We start from the raw sequence: 24419 nt of genomic DNA on the forward strand, positions 1-24419 counted from the left end.
TGCTTTATAGCCATCGTAGAGGTACCATTTTTTGAGAGGTGATAAAGGCCACTATGACAAAAATTTTGCCTTTTCCCTCGCCACGCCCTCCTATACCGGTTACCTAGTACAGGGGGGATTTAGGGGTTTTGGGGACAATTTTTATCGACTTCGAATTAAAACGGTTGATCCGCCGTGAATCGATCGTTTGATCTTTTGACCGAGAGTCATATTCTTTAACCATAATGCCAAGTGAGCTTAGAAAGTCATATCTTTATGCTTTGATAGTTCAAAAGATTGGTAGAATTAAAACGTGCATTGAAATTTTCACGCTTCGAACTGAATTTGATTTCACGCGCTTTTTCAAACGTTAGCATTGCTTTGATCGGTTTGTTCAATTTCGGCATCTTGGTTTCAATTCCTTTGATTATTCTATTGCGATATTTTAATTGTTTCGATTCCTCAGATGGGATATTTCAATTAGCGTGGGCTACATCGTCCTGGGCTATTTTTACTTCTGGGATATTTTTGACTGGGATAACTTCGCCTGGGATAAAAACATCATCGACACATATTGACCAACAGTGACATATTGACTTCACACATTGACCAACAGTGACATTATCTTCTTCGGAATAACAACTGATAATACAAGCAATGTGTTCAAATTGTCAACAATTTAATGAAATTACGACAGGAAAGAGCCTTAACATATTTCCGTGCATCAAAACGCAATCAATTGTCAACGCAGTTATCAATTACCAGATGAAGGGCCTATTTTCATCAGCATACCGACTTTTTTACATCAGAAGCAGCACAGACTTTCAATAGCAACATAAGAAAGCCTCTTCCAAAACCAAAAAAAGACGACTTAGAAAACTTCGCATACAAGATAACCAAATGGAATGGAATCAATCGAAACATAATCGACCACCATTTTAACCGTAGTACTGCAACAAGAGTGTCAAATAAGTAGTAAGCCTCTGGAAACTCAACACCCTGCAAAACGAAAACAGATCGGAACAACAGAATTATCTTAAATCCAAATCAAAGGCAAACGCCTTTCATCGAAAATTTACCTCAAGCAAGCGGTTTCAAAAACAGATCTAGATAAAGCTGAGCTATTCAATTACTATTTTCCTCTTCTCCAAAAACTAGTACATAGTCCAAAATATACCATCATACGGAGCAACAACAATCCTTATTTTAAAAATGAGTAAGACTAAAACCCCGCCTACATCAGCAACGCTCTCTTCAAAAATCTAGCCGATTCGCTACCAAAGTCAATGCACGTGATTTTCAATCTAAGCGCAAACAGCTGTATTTCCAATTAAATAGAAAATTAGTGTTAAAAACACAATTTTTAGTGAAGGTGACACACAAGACGTGTCAAACTACAGACCAATAAGTCTAATATGTGTGATCTCCAAGTTGTTATGAATTGACTGTCTTCTATGTCGAGTTTCAAAAAATTTTCAACAAAAAGTAACCTCAACTTCTTCTGGAAAAACTCTCAAATTTTTAAACTGGTCACAATTTCTTCAATCTCGAATGGAGGTACTTAGGAAACCGAAAACAAGCGGTCAGAATCAGTGAACAAATATCAAGTGAACTATCTGTATAAAGTCGAAAACTACAGGTACCGCTACTGGTGCCCCTCTTCTCCTGGTGTAAATGAACGATTTACCTGAGAACATCATGTCACCAGACTTGGGCTATGTGAACGATTTCAAAATCAACGGCAGCAACCCTATTACACTGAACATAGACTTGAGAAGATTACAAAGACTAGCGGCCCTTTGCAGCTAAAGCTCATCCTGAAAAACGACAGCATTTACCAATGACTAGATAAAACAATGGATGACTGGGCAAAAAGGTGGATGCATATTTGACTGAACTGATGGTTGGACTAATGGATGGGTAGATGGATTAACCGATTCATTGCTGGATATACGAATGGATGAACAGAGGGTTAGATAGATGGCTGGTTGCATTGACAAAAGATGGGTGGCTAGATGTATAGTGGCCGCATGGATTGCTAGTTGCATGGATAGATGATATCGCCTTAATAAGATATGGTTGGGTTGATAGACAGTGGATTCATGGCTGGGATCGAGATAAAGCAGGGATCGACAAAAAGCAGGCTGGTTGGATGGATGGACTGACGATGTATGGCTAGAGAGTTTGATGGCTTGGTGGATGGACAGACGGCTGAATGTAAGAACTGATTGCTCGAAGGTTGAATGCATGGCTTGGTGGATTGCTGTTTGGTTGGAAGAACTGATGAAGGGGATGGATAGAATAATGAATGGATGGACGGGTAGAAGAGTATCTGGGTACCAGATAAGATGGATGGCTGGACAGATAATGGAGGGATGGACGATTGGTGGAGGATGAATGGTGTAATGTATTGAGGATGAATGGCGTAATGTATGCGAGGTTGGGTGAATATATGGCCTACGGGCTAGCTGGAGGATAGATTGCTGGAGGAATGGATACATCGCTTGATAGAAGACTGGTCTGATTGATAGACGATGGTTGGCTTGAGCGATTGCTTGCATCAATTATGAATGGCTAGATAGCTTGATACATAGACGGATGGCTGGATGAATAATTGGAAAAATGGAAAGATTGTTAGAGGGATGGATGATTGTATGGATGACATGATATATTGCTGGTTGGATAGATGAACAGAAGATGATGGCTAGATAGATGGATGGATGGCTGGAAGAACTGACAAATAAGGTTTGTGTAGATGGCAGACTCGATGGTTGATGGATGCATTGTATGCATGATTAAATAAATAGAAAGATGGCTGAATAGTTGGAAGAACAGATACATGGTTAATGGAAAAGATGGTTGGATGTATTGCTAGATTTATTGCTGATTGGATTGATGATTGGATGTTAAATGGCTAGATAGGCAAATGGCTTGATATGTTGCTGGTTGGATGAATGAATGGATGATGGTGGATGAGGATGATGGACGTGCCCCTCCTCATCCTAGTCCTGCCCTGTCATGCACTCCCTACCCTGCCTTGCCTTTCTTAGCTCTATTCTCCCTTGCGCTGCCATAAGCTGCCTTGCCCCTACTCGACCTGCCCTGGATTGTCCTTCTCGTCCTACCCTGCGCGCCCTACCTTGCCTTGACGCGCCTCGCCATGCCTTGCCCATCCTCGCCCTGCTTGGCCTTGCCTTGTACTTGAATGTTTCTTAAGCACTGCAAAATACGATACAGCTTGAACGTGCAAAATTTCGTTCCTTTCTGAAATCATAACCATGAGATATATGGTTATCTTCAACATGGGGAGATAGATAGTCGCATTTAAATAGATAATAGATCGATAGATGGTGCGCAGACAATTTCATGATTTATTTTGTAATAAGTGTTGTCGCAGCATTCGGTACCATTTGCACAGCAACTGGCGATCCCTCTTACAATTGCATTTATTACACCTGTATGAATCGTCATTCTCACCTCGGTACATAGATGGTCCGTTTGGATGTGTCTGTGCCCGTTTGAAGTAGGGCAGACAGTGGAAGTAGTCCCACTCTGTTCCCAGTTTCCCCTCATGTCCCGCCCACCTGTCGTAGTCTGCCGCGTGTCCTCTCACATAGGCCATGCCGTTGATAGACGAGGAGCCACCCCAGCCTATAAACATCATAAAAAGATAATAGTGACGATTCAACTGCCAATTAGGTTACAGATGGCAAGGCAGCTTGCGTTTCATTAAAAGCTCCCATATCATTGTGAACAAATTAACTATTGTGAACAGACTTGTTCTTCTTCATATCGTACATCTAACACCACGCGTTTAGCCATAATCACAAGTAAAACAACTAAGAAAACTGAAAACTTGAAACTTGGGGGTAAAAAGGAAAAGAGCCTCAAATGTTTGATGTTCAAAGTTTGATGCTAATTATTAGGATCTCTTTAACTACCCCCTTTTGGAGAAAAGTGGGGATTCGTTACTATAAACAAAATTCGCAAATGATTAACCGTTGAATTATTTCGTTAAAAGGGGTAGAAATAGTTAACCAGATCCAGTTTTGATAGTTTCCTATCAAAATATGAGTGCGTACCTTTTCCCCTGGGACAGTAAATTGTTCTGTTGTTCATGTGTTTCTGTGGGACTGAGTTGAAATTCCAGTTGAACTTGGTCGAACCCTCTCCCAGATTATACATGAGTGCCACTGGCATGTGCACTGTCCACGACCAGTCTCTAGGACCTGCCTCTGGATAAATAAAGATAAGTTTGGCAATAATAAGACAAGCACAGTTGACTCTTACTAAAGATTTGCTCCACGATCGCTTGTAATTTTACTAACATTAGCCACAAATAAAGCAGCTACAGGTGCTATCAAATTGCCAATGCTAAGCTGCAACAATTCGGCTAGGTAAAAAATAAAACTAATTCAATTGTTTCAAATTTGACTCTCCGACCTGTGGACTAGGAGTCTCACAACCTCGCATCTGCACCACGGTCGCTTGGAAGTAAACTAGTGTTCCAGCTAATACAGAATGCTCCTGTTTCACAAAGAGGCGAAGTGAAAATTCGCACCACTTCCGATACAACATTAAAATAGCAGTACAAGCAACACTGGTGGACAAAAATAAACGCAAATTCACGTTTTTATTCTCTTAACAGCCTATCTTTACAGACCATTTTGGACAACTTCACTTCAAATTTAACCACAACTTCTACATCGACCGTCAGCAAATGACCTGAACTACCCTCTCTGAAAGCCTCAATTTTTATTTTGAAGCACTTACCAGTTTTTTCCGGGTGTAAAAATGCCAGCTGTTATCATGCGCACTAAATTTTTCCCAAAAGGCGTGAAACTGTAAATAATAGCCGAGTTTAGTAAAGTTGTCACATTTATTTTTTTTTCAATTTTTTCGCTATCTTTCACATCGCATGAACAACTTTTTTACTCCGCTTATTCGAGAAAGAGTCCACTGGGTTGCAAATCTAGAGCAGACGGTAGAAACTGTCATTACAGACCCGGAAATAACTGGTCTTGAGGTTAAGTATTTTAAAATTAAACACCTAAATTTGCGCTCAATTTTGTCCATTCGTGTATTAGACACGAAAAGAAAGCCACTAAATCCCAAAAAAAAACTTAAAAACTCAAAATGTTATCTGGAATCATGTTCATTTTGCGGAACACACCTCCAAAAACAAAATCGACAACAATTAAGGAAAATTCAAAAAAATCAACAAGTGGCAACTGAGCCGACGAAACTTAAATTATTTCCCGTAGAACCGAAAACATAAATGTTGTCATGAAAATATCTTGAACCATAAAATCTATTCTAAGAATTTTAGCATTCTGTGCGATGATACAACTCATGCTTCTTGTGGCTTTGAAATGGCCCCAAAATAGATCACTAAGCCGATAAAACATAAGCCGAAATCAATTAAACCAAATAGAGTTTTAAGGCAAAATAAAACCAGCAAAAACATACGAAGTCAAGGCTAGTAACAATAAAAATTGCAGAAGTAATTCAAAACTCTGAAAGCAACAACATTGAAAATTGCGTACTAAAAATCAATTTTACGATGTGTCAGATTCGAACCCACGACCTTGCCTTTCCAGGGGTGTTCTTCAGCTCCAGGTTAATTACTGGACACGTATAGAAGTTTGAATTCACTATGAACCAAGATACAAGTGATTCTGTTAAACAAGTTGTTAACCAGAAAAAGTCTATATTCGGGTTTAATAACGCTTGCTAATATATTGTACTGATATCAAAATGCGTAATTTTCAAAAAAAAAAACGGGACATTACTGAACACCATATTTATTCCGTAGATTAAGAGGGGGATTAGCCGCTTATTTATGAGATAAATACTTGAACTTCCAATTGAAATCTTTATCTCAGGTTTAGCTGCGCCGAAAAAAGTGAAAAAGTTGGTAAACAACAATCAAAATTCCAGAAATTTGACTTTTCTTAAACCGATAAACTTATCTCTAAGTACCAAATTTTGGCACCATGTTTGAATCAACCATCAACCTTAGAATGATTCGGTTAGTTTCTGAGGAAAGGAAAATTTTTTCAAAACGGGCAAAATTTCAAAAACTGAACGTTTTCTATAGCCATATATTTTCCAAAATCTATAGTACAGCCGCTTGCGCAAGAAAAAAAATGCATAACTAAATTTTTGTGGTCCCTAATCTCAGATTTGACCGTGTAATTTTTTCAAAAATTAATCAGAATGTCAAAAAATGGGCTTTTTTCAGGCCATACTTTTTTCTACCAAACTTAGGGAGTAGTCACTTATGAAGGGGAATTTTTCATAATTTGGCCTTTTGATTGAAATCTTAGTCTATTATTTGTGCTGGTAATATCTGACACAACGAAAAAACTCAAAACAAACAGGTCAAAAGTCCCCCTGCTGAAACACAGTAATTTTTGAGAACTGAAAATTCCGCGAAAAATGCAAAATTTTCAAACGCGTCGCAAAAAAAAAAAACAATAAAAAAATCCTATACATTTTCATAACACCTGTTTTTTTTCAAACATGAACTAACATTAGCCAAAAATACAGCAGCAACATATGCTATTAAATTACCTATGCAAAATCTCAGCACGTTTATTTGCGACTTGGGTTGGAAAAAAAACATTCTTCATAGTAATTCAATACGCTTCGTTTGTGTAATTCTCTGCATTAGGTTTGCCCACATAGTCAATTCTTTCTCAAATCAACGAAGTAAAATTTTGCTCATACGATTAAAAATCGATATTCGGCTCCTCATAAGTTGACGCCTTTGTGAAACTTAATGCAGATGGTGAAAACAGGCGTTTCTAGAACCGAAAAGCTATCAAGTTTTGAAACCAAACATTGATACTTTAAACTAATGCTCTCGAAAATAGTCCGTAAAATAGACTTTACAAACCATGGAGCTGCAAAACAGAAAAAGAGTGTTTACCAAGAAGGAGTACTGAATTGTCCGTGTATTCCGTCAGTCTGTTCGCTAGCACGCACCCTGCCGACCCCGCCCCCACTATGACGTAATCAGCTTCATATTTCCACGAATTGTCGAACAACCGTGGGTTTTGTGATCGTGTAGTGGTAGTTTTGGTTGGTGCTTCAGTTTTAGTTGGTTCTGATTTTTTGGTTCCGGGTGTTCCAGATGAGGATGATAAACTTCTAAACAAGTGGTTTCCATCTTTTGATCGTTCACTCTAGCCAAGACGATTTTTTAATGTTTATAATCAGTGCCAATTTGTCGTTTTTAAGAATGTTTGTACTTTTTAACAGCTTTATTCGTGCAAGAGATACCGTATATTGCGATAAGACCTTAATTTTGCTTTACAATGTGGGCATGTGAACAAAATTAAGTCTGAATGAAATCACGCTCAAAGTCAGAAAATCAAACTAACAGCAAAGAAAACATTTGATATCAAAAACATCAGAGATTTATTGTCAACCAAAAAGAAAAGAGAAAATATCAATTCAAGCAGCAAATTAAATCAGCAAAAAAAATTTATTAGACATTGTTGCAATTTCACCTTTTTTTAGGTCGACCAAATTGATTTTCTGAGATCTCCCAAATCACTTTAAGACCATATTTTGACACAAATTTCTGCGCAGCAGACAGATTTTTGAAAAAACAGGCCGAGGCGTTTTTAGGCACTTTTAAAAAAATTTTGACCAAAAAATTGCGTTTTTCCCTTCAGCGCTTTCCCCCCTCAAAATTAGTATATTTTGCCACCGAAGGCGCCTTTGGAAAAATTTTAGGGCCAGTCAGCCGATAATGGATTTCTCAATATCTCAAAACTTTACAAAGGGGGGATCCTTTGGGTCGGCATGGAGTCAAACTCCTGAGAGGGGCACCTCCCCCCCCCCCCACCCCAACTTAATCCGCTGATGGGTTTGAGGACGTACAAAAGCCAAAAGCACACATGAAGTAGTTACTATCTGGCAAATTTTCGAAAAAAATCTACCTTTTTCTGATTTGACTAATATTGTGTATTGACTCCAGATATCTCCTTGGAGGTGCTCCACTGGAATGTGACAGTGTGTGGAATAATCTGGACTCTGATCCAAACATGGATTTACCCACTATCTTTCCAGCTTGCAGCAGTTCATCTCTAAGAGCGGCCATGGAGCTAGCATGCTTTAAAGCCGTATTTCTAAAACATCGAACACAATTTCAAGGTGAAGCGAAACTTCGAACTTCGAATTATTATGGATCAATAGTTATCAAATAGGGATGATTAATTATACAAAATTTTGTGGCTTTTTTACCCTTGCCTCAACGTTTCAATTTTTCCGTTTTCATAGTAATTTTACATGTGAGAAACATGGGTTTAAAAAATTTATTTTTTTTCACCATGCACATTTTCATTACATTATGGTTACGCTAAAAACAGTTTTTCACCATGAAAAGTCGGAAGGGGAGTGGTATAGAGCAACTTATTTAGTCAACTTCATTAAATAATTGGGGGACACTGAAAAGGAGGCACAGGACTCTTGCAATAGGAGTGGCATTGCGAGGCCTAGGAGTGTCATTTTTGCACAGCAACTTTTGTGCTTAAAGGTATACGGATTCTGTTGAAAATCTTTATTACATATAGTAAGCGTCGATTTTACGTGCATCTTCAATTGACTGTTGTCATTGCTACTGCTTCCCTTTACACTTTTATTTACAGCTTTACATTACATGCAAAAGCTTTATTACATGGGATAGGGTGGGGAGGATCCTCATTCTGACCTGGACATGTCGTCAGTGTGTAGTCTTCCGGGGAGTACAATATCTAACACATCGTGTATGTCATCCACCACGTAGTCACTCTCCTTCAACAGAGTCCCAGTGTCACACACGCCACTCTGCACACCTAGAAAAACAACAGAGCCAGAATTTTCTCAATGCCACAAAAAAGTTTTCAAAAGTGGATCTTTATAGTGTTTTGGGAGAGTAAAGGAAGGATCTGCATGAGCACTTTTCATACAAGATCAAAGGTAAAGGTGTAACATGAACACTTGCAAGAGGATTCAGAGAGTGGCCTGATTCGAGCCCATCTACCAAGCACAGGCAATGAGCAAGGAAGATGGAAAAGGAACAACAAGCATAAAGATAAAGCAGAACCCTGGAATGCGGCCTCTCATGGAGTGGGATCAAAAGGCTAGAGGATCAAAAAGTTCGTAATCAAAGAAATGCTATACGCTGACGATACAAGCTTAATGAGCGATTTGGAAGCGTTAAAACAAGGCAAAGAAGTTGTGAAGGAAGCTCTGGCAGAACGAATAAAAAAGTTAGCAGGGAGCAGAAGAGAATAAAGAATTTGATACGGAAAAACAGAAAATAGCCACGCGGATAGGAAAGAAGTGAAAGTCAGACCACAGAGAGGATAAAACGCTCGGAGTAAGATCTCGAAGGTTTTGGCGACTAAAATTGAGCAGGAGAACAAAAGCAATAGTAGCACAAGTAGTTATCGAGTTTTCATTAACCTTTGACTGTACCGTAACACCATGAAGCCAGAGGGATGTCAAGTTAACAAAAAGCATGGTCGATAAATGTGACCACTCGTCTGGATCAATGGAAAAGGACTCCTCCTAGTATCACCGCAGGTAGAGGGGTTAAATCTTGCGGTCTTCGAAGAGAGCTCCATGTCCCAGAACCCGAGGTTTGAAACAGAAACGAGAACAATGTAGGATATCTAATGAAAGAGTTGTGAACGTCAAACCAAAAAGAGCTGTAAAAAGAGTGTGGTGTTAGGACACTGGAACGAGGAGGTAACAGCGGAAGGTAAACTGAAGGAAGGACAATGGTTTAGTGGAGGCGATTTGTCTGACAGGCCGGAGAAGATGATACCAACCTAGAAAAGGCGAACAAAATTAAGAAATTGTCCATCAAGAGAACAGTCAGATTATTCAAATATTGGGAAGAGAAGATGAGTCTCATAAGAAAGAGCGACACGGATCCCATTAGAATACAGACATCTAAAGTTGATAAGACAAACTTTAGGTGTAGATGAGAAGGCTAGGAGAGGCTTTTTAGGACGGCCACAGGAAGGTAACAGCATGAGATGACAGTCCATGAGGTCTCCGACATGAAGTTCGCATACATAAAGTGTCAGAACGGCTTCAGAGAACAGATTCAGTTGACAAACCACGAGACAGCTTGTTCAAGACAGAAACCTAAAGTGGACTGCCCCATATGTAGCAAAAACATACTAAAGACCAGCCTAAAGAAACACCAAGACAATAACTGCCACGGAACAGTAGAAATAAGAGAAAAACCAGTTGAAAAAAAAACACCCAAGAGAACGCCGCCCAATATGCCACCTATGGAGATAGATGACCAAAATTTTAAGGCACCGAAGACGTGTACACAAAGAATTCGAAACAGCCAAGCCCGACAGGGCGTAAAGGCACGAACAAAAGAAAACTGGCCATCAATGTAACAACTCTAATTGAAATCATAAATAATTAAAATATTTTCCATGGGCTCCTTCTTTCAAAACGGGAAAAGCGAAGGTATCAAAAGGCAGCACCAACAAGGGGAGACTGGGCTCGGTAGTATGATTAGCCTAGGCAATACTGTCGGATCAGCCACTTGCGTTTAATTTTGTCCTTCAGTGTAGGAGGAATATCATGATTGATACAAACATGTTCCTGGTCCCTTGACCTTTAAAGTTCGATGTAATCGCACTCGCGTTAAGTAGACTCACCAATCACAGTTCCCAGCCCAGCAGATTTTCCCATCCCCGTATCTGACGGCGTATCCCCAACAACTGCGATCTTCTCAGCCGGACAGTTGAACAACTTCCCCAAGTAGTGAGCATTATGAGGGTCTAGGAAACAGAAAAAATATCATGAGTTCATCGCAGACTTAAGCCACAATCCAGCTTAAAATCATCTTAATTGGTTTGTTAAACAGCTTTGATTCGTTCTCCTTTATGGTATTAAACTGAGTTCGGATTCCGTATGCATTCTCATCGCGCCGTGTTTTTTTTGTCATTTTCATCATCAGGTACTCTTCTGTTGAAGTCTTCCACTTAAAAACATTATTGATATGTACTACCATATAAAGTTTTATATTACATTTATCAACGATTATCGACTGAAACTTCAAATAGAAATTTAAAATATGAAGACCTGGTTTGGGTTTCGAGAATGCGTCATCTCCACATACCAGTGCCTCGACATCCGGCAGAAGTCCCATGTCTTGCAGTGCCTGAGTAGTGCACTCTCTGTTATCTGCAGTACACACAGCTATCTAAAAACACTATTTTCATCTCTTTGGTCAATGCGTGATCTCAGGACACTTCTTGCGTTTCTTGGCCTTTTAAACAGTCATTTTTTGCTTAAAATTAGCCCAATATGAGATAAACGGGTTGTAAGTTTTATATTTTATTAGTTTTGCCCGGATAATTTGATTCAGCAATCTTTTTGTTTACGAAACCTTGAATTAACCAATCAGGAACGACCTTTCAGTTTTCATCAAATCATTTAGTTTTTTCGCCATGGATTTTTTCTCAGTCATTTCTGTCCTACAACAAGCTGTTCGAATTCAAATATTTTAATTATATTCATTGGCGGAACAGGAAATAGACACGCACTTTGATGTTGAACTTCTTGAGCAGCTTGAACAGAAGAAGTACATCTCCAATTGGAGAGACGCTGGAGGATGAGGCCCCATCATGTACTTTCATTCCACCCACCCAGTTGTCGATTACAATCTAGAAACACAAACAAACGAAAATAAGTCAAGGGTAACCAGTTGCAATGCTAGTTCAACAAAAATAGCTGATCATCTGTAGGTCTGTAATCGTGCTACTCGCTATGTACTGTTTTTGCTGCTGACTGGAGCAAAAATGGATCTATAAAATTGTCCCATTATTTCTAGGTGAACGATTTAAAGCTAACTGAATAATTGAAAAAAATGATGATTATTTTATTCCTGATTTTGCGTAAAAAGTGAACACTGTGAGATTTCCCTCAGTTTGAGTAGGGAAAAAGATGTTATAAAATCCAGATATTGAATTAGATATGATAAATAAATAGATAGAATAAAGTAACGAATAAATGATTATCGAATCCAGAATTGAATGTATAGTTTTAAAGGTATAATGTTTTCTGACTTGAATTCACACTTAAGGCTCTCGCAAGTGACCGCTTCCAAAACTCAAGTGACAAACGAATTGGCTGGTGAGATTTGTCCTTGAATCAATTTACTGCACTATAAGTAAATAAATAAGATATAGTTGGATAAGACAATACATAAGTAAATAGAATATAATGAGGTACCGAAGGTCGCCTCATGACACTTCCCCCTCTAGAAAAAAATTTATCTTAGTATAAATTTTGGATCAGGCAGGAAGATGAGAGAAAAATAAGCACCGGAATGGGTAAGAGATAACCTAATCAATAGGCTAGTATGGCAGAGTTTACAAAGTTTTTAAAGTTTATCATGCTCTTCGGTTCTCGTTTTCTTAAACGGAGTAGTTTGCTCCTTAGTCCTAGGAAACGGCACTTTCCGAACAATGGGGGTGAATGGCGTAGTAACTTGGTTGGCGAGTGGCGTAGCAGTTTGATCAGCGTTGTGTCGTTGTGACGAAAGCTCCGCAGGGTCCGATTCAGTTACACTCTTAACTGAATGGCGAAGAGGATCTCCGTAAAACCTCGTTGGTTTCTTAGACCGATTAGATGACCGAAACTGGCTTGAAGATTGAGAGGTATGATTGTCAACCTCCGTGTTGCCAGTATTTGCAGAATCCTCTGTCGCAGTCTGAGGGACCTTGTCTGAAGTCTGTGGCAGATCCTGGGGTGGTGTTACCGCCCCTGAAGTAGATGTTAAGCCAGGGTGAGTTGAAGGATCGACAATCGGAGTGGTTGAAGTAGCGATCACGGGAGCCAATCCTTGAGGCGTTGAAACCGGTGCCTCCACTAATTCGAGCTGGGGGCCAGTGATCAATGAGTCCTCGCTCGACGACTCTGCTGTTAAGTCAATCACCTTACCCTTCGAAGGTTCAATTGACTGCCTTGTAGCTGAAGTGGTAGCTGGTTGAGATTGAGGCCGAGGAGCAATTCGTCGTTGCAAACGTTCTCCCACTGTGCCAGGCGTAGCTGAAATCTTAGGGAGATTAAAATTATGTCTTAGGCTTATGTGATTTTTTCGATAAACTTTTCCTTTGTCGGTAATGTAAGTATGATCCGTAACACGAGTAATCTTGATTTTTGCTAATTTGAACAGAGGCTTTCCCGAATTTCGATCAAGGACTTTCCGAAAGATTTTGACTCTTAGAGGATCTTGTAAAACTAATTTTTCTAATTTACGTGTTTTTGAGAGTCTTTTAGGCCTCGAAGAGGACGACACGTTCAATCTCTGTGAATGCGAGAGTGCTGGAGCTGACGTATCACGGGCGTTGTCGTAGAAGCGTAGGGTTCCCTTTGTGATCCCTGTCTTGAGCGAGTTTGCGAGGTCGCTATTACGAGCCGCCAATTCACGGAGAAGATTCTGGCCTTGCTGTGGGGGCACATTTCGTTTCCACTGCTTCCAGGTGTTAGCTGCTTTTGCAAGGTTCTCCAGGGCTTTATACGGTTGACTATCCGCGATACGCTCACCCACGCCAAAGAGTGGCTTGAACTTAAACGGGATTTCTGGGCTGTGTGAGGATCCTCTGGGTACCACTTTAGCCCTATCGCGGCTGTAATCCTGGCTTGACCGTTGCTCCGGAGTTAGGAGGTTCCTTTCAAGTCCTTGCGCTGAAGTAGGAGAATGAACAACATTATCACGTGCTAATGAAAACTCAGTATTAGGTTTCCTCCCAAAGTGTAACTCAAACGGAGATACTTTTAACGTAGAATGCTTAGTTTTTCGAATATCGTCGATAATTTGTTGTAAAGTTGACTTCAGATTAGTAAAATTAGGATCTAAATTTTCTGTTCCTAACTTCCGTTTTATGGTCTGGATCGATCTCTCCACCAGCCCACAACTCCGATGATCCCCCACCGCTGTGAGGATGTGTTTAATACCTCTCATTTTGCAAAATTCTTTAACGACGTCAGAATGAAAACCAGATCCGTGATCCGTCCTAATGCTTTCTGGTATGCCATGATTACGAATATATGATCGCAAAAATTTGACAATTTTTTTCGCACTGGTTGATTTAGTTAACATCACCAAGGGAAATTTAGAAAAACGATCTATAGCGACTAAAATGTAGATTTTCCCCTTCTTATCATCTACCAACGGACCCGCGAAATCAAGTTGCAATTCTTGATTTGGAGCTGACAAAGTTGGTAACGGCTTAGCTGAGTTATAGGTCGCAGAAGTTTTGATGTTCTTACCAAAAAGAGTACACTCCGGGCACTTTTCGCAAACGTTGACAATTTGGCGGTTAAGAAATGGCCACCAAATATATTCCGAGGCGTCCATCATGGCTGCTTGGCCTGGGTGCGATCGATGCAGTCGGGTCAGGATAGCACTACGTAACTGTTCGGGAATGGCTAGTTTGTTGTCTATCAGTACACAGTTGTTCACTACCGCCGCTTTTGTCCAGAATTGGGCCATGTAGGTCCCCAGTTTGTTAAAGGATTGTACATCCTTATTAATGATTGCAGTCCTCATCGGTCCGAGGAACGGGTCTTCCCCTGTCAGCTCTCCCAGCAGATCCACATCAAATAGTCCTGGCAATCCGACCACCTTCTTCTTGTCCTGAGTAACTAGCGGTTTGTGGTTGTTGATAGCATTAACCCCCATTCGAAGTACATCTCCTCTTCTGGCCCGCCTTGTCAACCGCTGCCTCTTATCCAGGAACTGAGTGAGGGCCTTTTGCGTAGTCTGTCCTCTAGTGACCACGAATCGTTCTCGAGAATGTCTCTGTCGGGCAATGTTCCGGGAACGTATTTGATCAATACGGCTCGGGCGATCCAGAGGGCGAATTGTAGACATCTTAGGTCTTATTTGACTGGAGGTGCGAAAATTAGGGGAACTTGTAGAAAAGTTCTCGACAAAATTAAGGAGATTTGTTTGTTCGATCGTAGTATTTACAAAGTCAACAGTATTAGTAGAGTTATTTAGAGTAGAGTTAAGAGTAGTATTTTGAGAGAGATTATTTGAAGTATCCATATCGTAACTGATTTCTAAGTTGTAAGGTCGGGGACAATGAGTTTGAGCCAAAACTTTTGGTTTAGCGTATCTCATTTGCATACTGTGCTGTGATTGGTCGAGAGTACCAGAGCATGAAACGTCGACCTCTCGCGGCGATGTTAAATGCTCACGTTTTTGCATACGAGCATATGATTGGCTGGTTGACTGAGAGCATGAACTGACGCCCTCTAGTGGCGAGAAGTAACGATGATTAATTTGCATATCCTTTTGGGATTGGTTGACAGATTGAGTACAGTTTGTGACGCCCTCGTGCGGCGACGAACTGAACTGTTTGCAACAGTATGATTGGTCAGATGAATCGAACGTTGATTGGTCTGTTGTATGAGTTAAGAGGTAGCTAATGTTGCCTCCAATTTCACCAAGCGATCTGATTGGTCGGAACTCGTTATACTGTGAAATATGCCCCACCGGCACTATTTGAGGTTTAGACCGAGTACTAATCGAATTTAAAGCATTATGAAAAGCTTGAATAGATTTAATGACGAATAATTCGTCATGCGACGATGGCAACGGTGCTTCAAAAGTCGGGTATCTAGACAAATAGTCGACGATGCCTAGAGAAGAACCGGGTATATGTTCAATGTGATAATCGAACGGAATGAGGCGGTCCGCCCAGCGAGAGAGTCGTGACTGATAAGATTTTTTACCATACGTTTCATTAAGGGCGGAAATGATGGCCTTATGATCGGTCAGAATAACAAATCGTGTACCAAGTAAATAGGTACGGAAATGCTCGCACGACCATACAATAGCCAGAAGCTCTAACTCATTGGTACTATACTTGATTTCCGCGGAGTTTAGAAACCTAGAAGCAAACGCAATCGGGGCCCAAACATTTGGCTCGACTTCTTGTTCCAAACAGGCCCCCAGCCCGCTATGACTGGCATCGCATTTAACACGCGAAGCTTTCGAAGCATCGTAGTGAAACAAGTTAGGGATGTTTGCGATGAGGTTTAAGATCTTTTGAAACGCAATAGTTTGCTCTTCCCCCCACAGAAAGGATTTCTTATTCTCCGCTTTTAGCGAAGCTCTAAATGCGACTGTGTATTTGTGCAAATCCGGGATGAAGCGTTGGAGATGATTGAGTGTACCCATAAACGATCTTAACTGTTTAAGAGTTTTGGGTGGCAACACGGATTTGATTGCCTCTATTTTTGAGAATTTCGGGGCGTAACCGTTTTCATCGATTTCGTACCCTAACCAGACTAGTTTATTAACTGAAAACTCACATTTACTAAGTTTCAACGCCCATCCTTCTTCATCCAATCGACTCATGACTCTTTCGACTAGTACATTATGGTCTTCAACTCTTCCTTTAGTGACAACCAGTATATCATCAAGGTAACATATGACACCCTCTAATCCTTGTAACGTACAGTCCATCGCTTTCTGAAATTCCGTAGGCATGTCCGTCAGTCCGTAGAAACCAGTCTTGAATCGATATGTGCCTGTTGCCTCTCCGCACAAAATACTAAAGTTACAATGACTACTGGTTAGTTCCGATAAAGGTAATTGACTGAAAGCGTATTTAAGGTCAAGAGAAGTAAACCACACCTCCCCAGGTGTGTCTTTAGTTATAATTTGAGCCGCCGAGTCAATCAATTCATGCATATTAGGCATTTGATATTTGTTTTGCCAGATTTGGGCATTCATAGGTTTAGCATTCAGTGCGAGTTTTATAGACCCATCTTTCTTTGCTGTTAGGACTATGGGTGCAATGAAATGATCCGTTGTACACTTTTCTAACTTTTCAATGTGCTTGTCTTTAATCAACTTTTTGATCTCAGCCGTGACCCGATCTTGCAAATGTATAGGGACTTTTCGGCCTTTAACTTGTCTGGGCACCAACGGGTCTTTAAAATTTGTGAATACTTTATGGTTTTTAGACCTCCCCAGTCTGCTGAATACATTAGGGTACCTGTTGACAAAGTGGTTCCTCCAGAATTTTGAGGTCGGATCCAATTCCTCATCTTCCTCGGCGTAGCTAACTTCTGCCGGTCTGCGTTGCACCGTTTCAATTCCTAACTTCTCATGAAGGTTCAAACCAAGTAAGTTTCGGGTACGATTTTCGGAAACCAAGAAACACGCCTTATCAATCTTCCATCCCTTCGATGCAATAGGGATTTCCAGAGAACCAAACAGTTTAATTGGTTTCTTGTTATAATCGACATAAGTAACGTCTAAAGGATGTCTCGCGATGTCCTTAAATTTAATGTTGGGGATCCGCTTCATGAGTATATCCGCCGTTTTCTTGTTTAAAAAGGATACGGGACTTCCAGTGTCCACCGTGGAATAGAAAAAGGAGTTGCCGGATCGTAACTGAATGCTGAGGCTCCTTGGTTGTCCTCCCGCTGTCTTTAGAAGCTCCACATTGTTAATCTGCACAACGTCTACTGCCATGACCCCATATTCCGGCTCGCTGTCACCGTTTACGTCAATTAGATTACACTCTTGATCTGTAGGCGTCTCGTCTTTTTGTATCATGTTAACGCGTCGTCTCGTAGTGTTACACACCTTAGCAAAATGACCCTTCTTTTTGCAAGCATTACAAGTAGCTTCTCGAGCCGGGCATGACCGGCGATGTTCCAAAGAAAACGGGTTGCCACAAAAATAGCATGGTTTGTTTTGATTTTGTCGTTGGTTAGGACGAGATACACCACCTCCCCGGCTGCTATTTCCTTGATTCTTAAATTGTTGTACTGACGAAGTTGGTTCCTGTTTGACTCGAATAGAGTTTGTAGAATTGAAAGTAGCGTTATTATGCGGGAGCAATTTCTGAAATTGTTCTGATGTTTTAGCCCCTTTCTCGTTTTCCAAAGCCAGTTGTAGAGTATCATCAAGATTAGCTTTTGCTCTGATTAGTTGCCTCTGAACTTCCACATCGCGAATGCGGCCAATGAACAAATCTTTCAATGTTGCTCTTTCCTGATCGATCGGCCAGTTACATAACGCGGTTTGAGCGCTAAGTCGGGCATAGAATGACGAGAATGAGTCATTATCCTGCATGAATATAGTATTGTATAGCTTAATCCTTTCGACTGTGTAGTCACGCTCTGCCTTGAAGACATCCTCACAACACTTATGAAAATCTCTGAACGAGCTAGTATTGAGTTCCAAATGAGGGTAGGAATCCAAAAATCGTTCTTCCCCTCGTTTCCCAGAGCAAAGAAAAGTCGCGATTTCAACCGCGCCTCTGCCTCATGGTAACACCAGTTATTTCCAATGCGAGGTCCTTTTCGTCTCCTGTCTTGATTGTACTCGTCGATTCTTCTATTAGCTGCTGCAATTCGGAGGTTCCTATTGGCCAACTCTGCGGCATTTTCATCTGCACTCGGTGCTTCGGGCTTTGGGTAAGGTTCATCCACTAACTCTGCTGGGGCAACTAGTAACTCCCCCGGTGAGATGTTGTCTTTGAAACTCACCGCCAAAAAAAATTGTCCCACCCACGTCTCCCAAATGAAAGGTGGGTTAACCGATGTTCTTGCCCAAAAGGGTGGTATTCCGAGTAGGTTAGTCCTGTCTTCATTCACAGGAACTGCTGGCTGCGCCATGAGATTTCCCTCAGTTTGAGTAGGGAAAAAGATGTTATAAAATCCAGATATTGAATTAGATATGATAAATATATAGATAGAATAAAGTAACGAATAAATGATTATCGAATCCAGAATTGAATGTATAGTTTTAAAGGTATAATGTTTTCTGACTTGAATTCACACTTAAGGCTCTCGCAAGTGACCGCTTCCAAAACTCAAGTGACAAACGAATTGGCTGGTGAGATTTGTCCTTGAATCAATTTACAGCACTATAAGTAAATAAATAAGATATAGTTAGATAAGACAATACATAAGTAAATAGAATATAATGAGGTACCGAAGGTCGCCTCATGACACACTGGCAAAAGCAGTTGCAAAAGTGTCAATGAATGCACAGAAGCCCAAAAATGATTGACTTTTACTTAGCCAAAAATGCTTATACAAAATCTGAAGAAGAAAATTTTGACATAATTTGAAAATATTAAAAAGCTGCAAAAGATTTCGGAACTCAATTACTTGTAAATAACCGGAATAAACTGAAAAATTTTTCAAACTAAGCAAAAAATGCTTAAGCCATAGGTACATTCTGTGCTGTGTCAAGGTCTAAAATTGTGCTTCGTAAGTTGTTCTAAGTTTTTGAAACTGTTATTTTCTTGCGTTGAAATGTGTAAGAATTTAGTCTCTGACTTGAATTTTTCGACAACTGAAATTAAGGAGGAGCTTTATTTTCCGGTTTGTTTCTTCAAGCGTCAAGGAACATAGTGAAGACACTTATATAGGTCGAAATGATTTTTTAAGTTTTTTCAGGAAAAAGTTGTTCGGGCCAAATTTGATATTTGAATTTTTTTTTTCAAAAATTCAATTCAAATTCATTTTAAAAATTCTGTGCTGTATTTTTTCAAAAATCAAATCAAAGATCAAATTTGGCGTGAACAACTTTTTCCTGAAAAAAATTAACTCAAAATTAAATCATTTCGACCTATATAAGTGTCTTCACTATGTTCCTTGACACTTGAAGAAACAAACAGGAAGATAAAGCTCCTCCTTAATTTCAGTTGTCGAAAAATTCAAGTCAGAAACTGAATTTTTACACATTTCAACGCAAGAAAACAATTCCACAAAACTTAAAACAACCTACGAAGCACAATTTTGGACAGATCAAGGATCTCAAAGTATACCAGCATTTTGACATTAACTCAAATAGTCACTAACCTCATGCGCTTCAGTCTCACTGTATGCATACTGGGTCACTAACATCCTCTCCAATGCACGCTTGCACATAGTCATTGTATCTTCAGCTGAAGCACAACAAACAACATGTTATTTAGAGGCCAAGAAAGGTCATCATCGGTACCGCGTAGCGTGCCAGGGGGGGGGGGGGTGAGCTCCCATCTCTCTTCAATTCTGATAGCCAAATTCTCCCATAGCGTCCTTAATTTGATAGCATTTTAAAATCCTCATTTCTGTCTGACTGACCAACCCTCAAATTTGGCGCCCTATATATATACTTTTTTGCGGCTGGACTTCGCGTCAAAAAAACGCTCAAAAATGCTAAGACAAGATTTCTGATCAAAAATTAGCAAATTGCTTGACATTCTAAAGTTAATGCAGAGCTCGAATGGCTGAGACCAAAATTTTTCAAAAAAAAAACCATCAAAAAAACTCCTGCGCATGCCAATGGCCGCCATATTAAAAACAATTATTACATGCAACATAATTTTATCTTTACCACGCTATTTTAGAACCCATACTGGCAATTTATACTGAAAATTATAGATTAAAGTACTTACATTAATGCAAATGAAAAAAAAAAACAAGGCTCTTGGAACAGTGGACTGAAAAACCGAGTCAAAGAAATAGCTCAACCATAAATCATTGTTTGTTTACACGGCGGGGTGGGCAGTAATGATGAATGCGCACGCAATTCCATAAATTTCCTTTTCGTTCAAGCAAAAAAATTAGCGATGGAATACTTGTGAGACTTGTAGTTGGGAACAACATGTGACAGTTATTAATTTGAAATCTGCAGATGTCAAAACTGTTAATTGATAATAACTAACTTAAATTGAATCTGATAGCCACAGTGATATCCAAATAAAAACAATTGTTTTTACAAAAAACGGTTTGTTAAAATGATTTAACTCAGAATTAACTACCCAACTAGGTTACAGACAGGCGTTATTTAACCAATAAATCTCGGTTCATTAAAAGCTTTGTAGCAAATTGTTGAGTAAAACCAAGCAATCATGGAAAGGATTTTTCTCACTCAGCCAAGTTCACAGACCCTACATTACCGTAGACTAACGCAACCGAAATAAAACTCCATAACATGCTTCATTTAGAAATTATCCAAGATTTGATAATTGCAATCATCGTTGTTCAAGACCAAAATCGGTTAAAGTAGATGATTGGTTTTAAGCATTTTAATTGTTTAAAGGTTAAAAAAATGGCTGATTTTTTTTAAGCAGACATCACTGATACAAACACAACTCAGCCATAAACTGTTCCAGGTTCAAAAACAGGTGAGGTTAGATACAACTAATCCTTTAAGAGAGGAAAGAACTTTTGTCTTTGATGAAGAAAAAAAAAGTTACCACAAAAATCAAATAACAAAGCTCCTCTGTTCATTAAAAAACGTCATTTCACAGGAGTTCAATTAAGTCTAAAAATATTTTTATAAAAATCTTTATGCTTCGGTTGATACACAAGGTTAAAATCATTCAATATTTTCGTAACAAGCAAACTTGGAGTTTTATAGAACGATTTATAACAATTGACATTTTTGTATGAATGTGAGAACCCATTTTGAGATTTGAGAACCCATTATGAATGTGAGGACCCATTTTGAGATTTAAACTTTTCTATCGACTACAAACTCTAAACACAGAGTGGAGGCAGAGCTACAATATGCGGAAACAAAAGCCAATTCGATTTTTTTGAAATATCGAGAAAAGCTGGATTTACGTTAAAATGCGTACAAAAATTTAAAGACAAATTTGCATCGAAACCAAAGTAACTAAGCAAAAACAAAGCGTACAACTATTGAGCAGACCCCCTTCAGCCAAAAAAAATCCTAGAATTACACCCTCAAGGAACAAAAATTACACTTTTAAACCGATCAGGTATAACCAGTAAAACTTTTAAGCCTAGTAAGCTAAAAAAGGAAAAAAAGGAAATTATACAGGACCGGACCAATGCCGGATAATCGCGAGCGTGATATTCGTATGCTTCACACGAGCGTAATATTCGCATACATCACACATTGAACAGAACGGTTGCAAACACTAACGAGAACAGGAAAAAAGCAGCTCTATAAAGTGCAATAAAAAAGTATAAAAAGCCTAGAATTATTTTAAAAAATCGGCTATGTCCCAGATTTGATCTGGGACCTTATGTTACAGAATTGCAAACACTAACGAAAACACAAAAAAAGAAGCTCTATAAAGTGCAATAACAAAAAGTAGAAAGAGCCTCGAATTAGTAAAAATTCGGCTATGTCCCAAACTCGATCTGGGACCTAATGTGACCTAAAGATAATGAGTCTCACACACTAACCAGTAAGCCACAGACGCTAAATGAATCACAAACACTAGCTACAATTAAAGCAGAGAACAGATGCTATGGAATTTCCACTGCTACAGATAGTGATTATAGCAAAAGTGCCACCAAATAAGTGAACACTTTAAATTGACACTTTTATTTGCGAATTAGATTAGAAAAACATGAAGGCTCGTAAAAATACACTACGAGGATTGCTAGTCTAATAATTCCGTGCACCCTGAACGACGGAGTTTAAAGAATTACAACAAATTTATTTTTTTAAAAAGTCCGTAAAATTTAAAAAAAAACTTTTTTTTTGAATTTTTTTTAATTAAAACTTAAAAAACTAAACAGAATCAAAATATATTGCAAGAATTACTTCACCAATGGGTTTTAAAATTGACATTCAGACAAACATAAACAGACCAATTGATAATCAATTGACAATCAGACAAAAATATACAGACGGATGATACAGACGGGAAGTTTCAAATTTACAAAAAAAAGGTCCCAGCTGGATTCGAACTACAAACCTTTGTCGACTTAAACTGGTGTGTTATTATCGTGCAAAATCTTGTGAACAAATCTCTTTACGGGAAAAAGTACATTAGTGTAGTACCCGGCTGCAACACCCTTGCTAACCGCAAGGGTTAACAGTATCAGTTGTTGACACCAAAGATCACACTTAAATGAATCAATTTAAGTGTGATCTTTTTCTTAAATTAAATTTCAATTATCAAATTAAAATTTTAACAAAAAAAAATTACCAGAAAAACAAGGCAGACTAAATTTTATTTTGATTCTCAAGTTGATGTGAACGTTATAAATTTTGATGATATAGGCGATAGTAAACAGACAATGACTTTTCTGCGCTTTTATTCAGTTACTATGGGATAGTCAGCCGAAAATTTGAGCCCTAAACGCTGAACTTCAACCTAGATTTATCACTTCATAGAGCTGAGTAACTGTACGAAAAACTGGAGGTATAATAATATACATGAAGACGGTTTATACTTTAAGCCGTGGAGGTGAAGTTTAAATCCCGTTTTTTTTTTGCTTTAACTCGTAGACGCTTAAACTCGATAATGCAGGGTCTGGGAACACGGCAGAGTGAATAACTTGGCTTAACGAAAGAGTAATTGTACAAACGGTTAAAAAGCAAGAAAATAAAAACATAATAACCAAAGACTATTTTAAAATCAAAAGGCTCTACGCAATTTGAGTATGGGCCTTTCGCTCAGTCAAAACCCTTCAAAATTAATATATATCGACTTTACACTTTGATAGGCAGCAAAGAATGCGCTTTAATTTAAGGTATATCGCAAGATCATATTAACCCAGTAAGTTTGCCTAATTGATTTACACTTTTTCAAAAAAGCAGGCAAATTTGATGGGAAAATGTGAACTGATTTTATTACTTGCAAGCTCGGTTCAAAATCGAAAGACTCCCAATTTTCTAGCCATATTTACTTTAAATTCAACTGAAATGATAGGCATAAGATAATGATCAGGGAGGAAAATACTCATTAAACAGCAACGCAAAACCCCAATTCCTAAGCAAGTAGCACAATGTTGGAACCAAAATCATATCTTCACGACAAAATCCACACATGCGAAGCTTCGCTTCGTCACCACCAGCTAGAAAAAAAAACGGCGAAAAAGCTCTTTAGAGCAAAAAAAATTGGTCGAAAATAGAAAACTGCCGTTACTTGAACTACAGAGAAGCAAATTGCGATAGAACACAAACATAAAAATTAAGTCGAAAAAAATAAAATTGCTGAAAAAACAAGGTGAACATAATTTATCGTATGTCTCGATTAAATACAACTAGAGCCCAGCTAAAGCTGGAGGAACGTGTTTGATATTTTTTAAAATTATCCTGATGCAGGACGAAATGCGGAAATTACAGAAATATCGACTTCGCCCAAAACCTCAGTTGTTTCTCTAAAATAAGTAAGAAGTGAAAAGTTTTGAGATATTGGAATTTAACTTAATATTTTTCTTAATTAAGACTTAATATTTCTCTTCCAAAAAATGAAGGAGTTGCTGCTTCTAAAGAAAAAATTCTCGCAACAGGTTATTTCGATTGAACTTTACAGCACAAGAAAAATCCAAGATATTGCGACTAAGCTAACAAAACTTCAGCAGATACATGAAATTCAGACAAATCAATTTTTACCGGACAAATGTTTTAAATTGCATACATAATGAAAAACAAGGTCGACCCGGGATTCTAACCC

At 38.9% G+C, this 24419-nt stretch overlaps 1 protein-coding gene across 2 annotated transcripts in view; it reads right to left on the minus strand.

The window, feature by feature from the left end:
• The window catches only part of LOC134852835 (choline dehydrogenase, mitochondrial-like), a 53904-nt gene that overhangs the window by 24172 nt on the left and 5313 nt on the right, over positions 1–24419 (minus strand). For both annotated transcript variants that reach the window (XM_063868663.1, XM_063868662.1), the window contains 9 exons: positions 19852–19937; positions 11553–11672; positions 11089–11209; positions 10662–10784; positions 8702–8825; positions 7932–8120; positions 6914–7134; positions 4062–4214; positions 3457–3630 (listed from right to left, as the gene is read on the minus strand). In XM_063868663.1, the coding sequence (XP_063724733.1) occupies positions 3457–3630; positions 4062–4214; positions 6914–7134; positions 7932–8120; positions 8702–8825; positions 10662–10784; positions 11089–11209; positions 11553–11672; positions 19852–19937 (1311 nt within the window). The remainder of the gene's footprint in view (positions 1–3456; positions 3631–4061; positions 4215–6913; positions 7135–7931; positions 8121–8701; positions 8826–10661; positions 10785–11088; positions 11210–11552; positions 11673–19851; positions 19938–24419) is intronic.

This window comes from Symsagittifera roscoffensis, chromosome 8, assembly GCF_963678635.1.
Source record: "Symsagittifera roscoffensis chromosome 8, txSymRosc1.1, whole genome shotgun sequence".
NCBI lineage: Eukaryota > Metazoa > Xenacoelomorpha > Acoela > Convolutidae > Symsagittifera > Symsagittifera roscoffensis.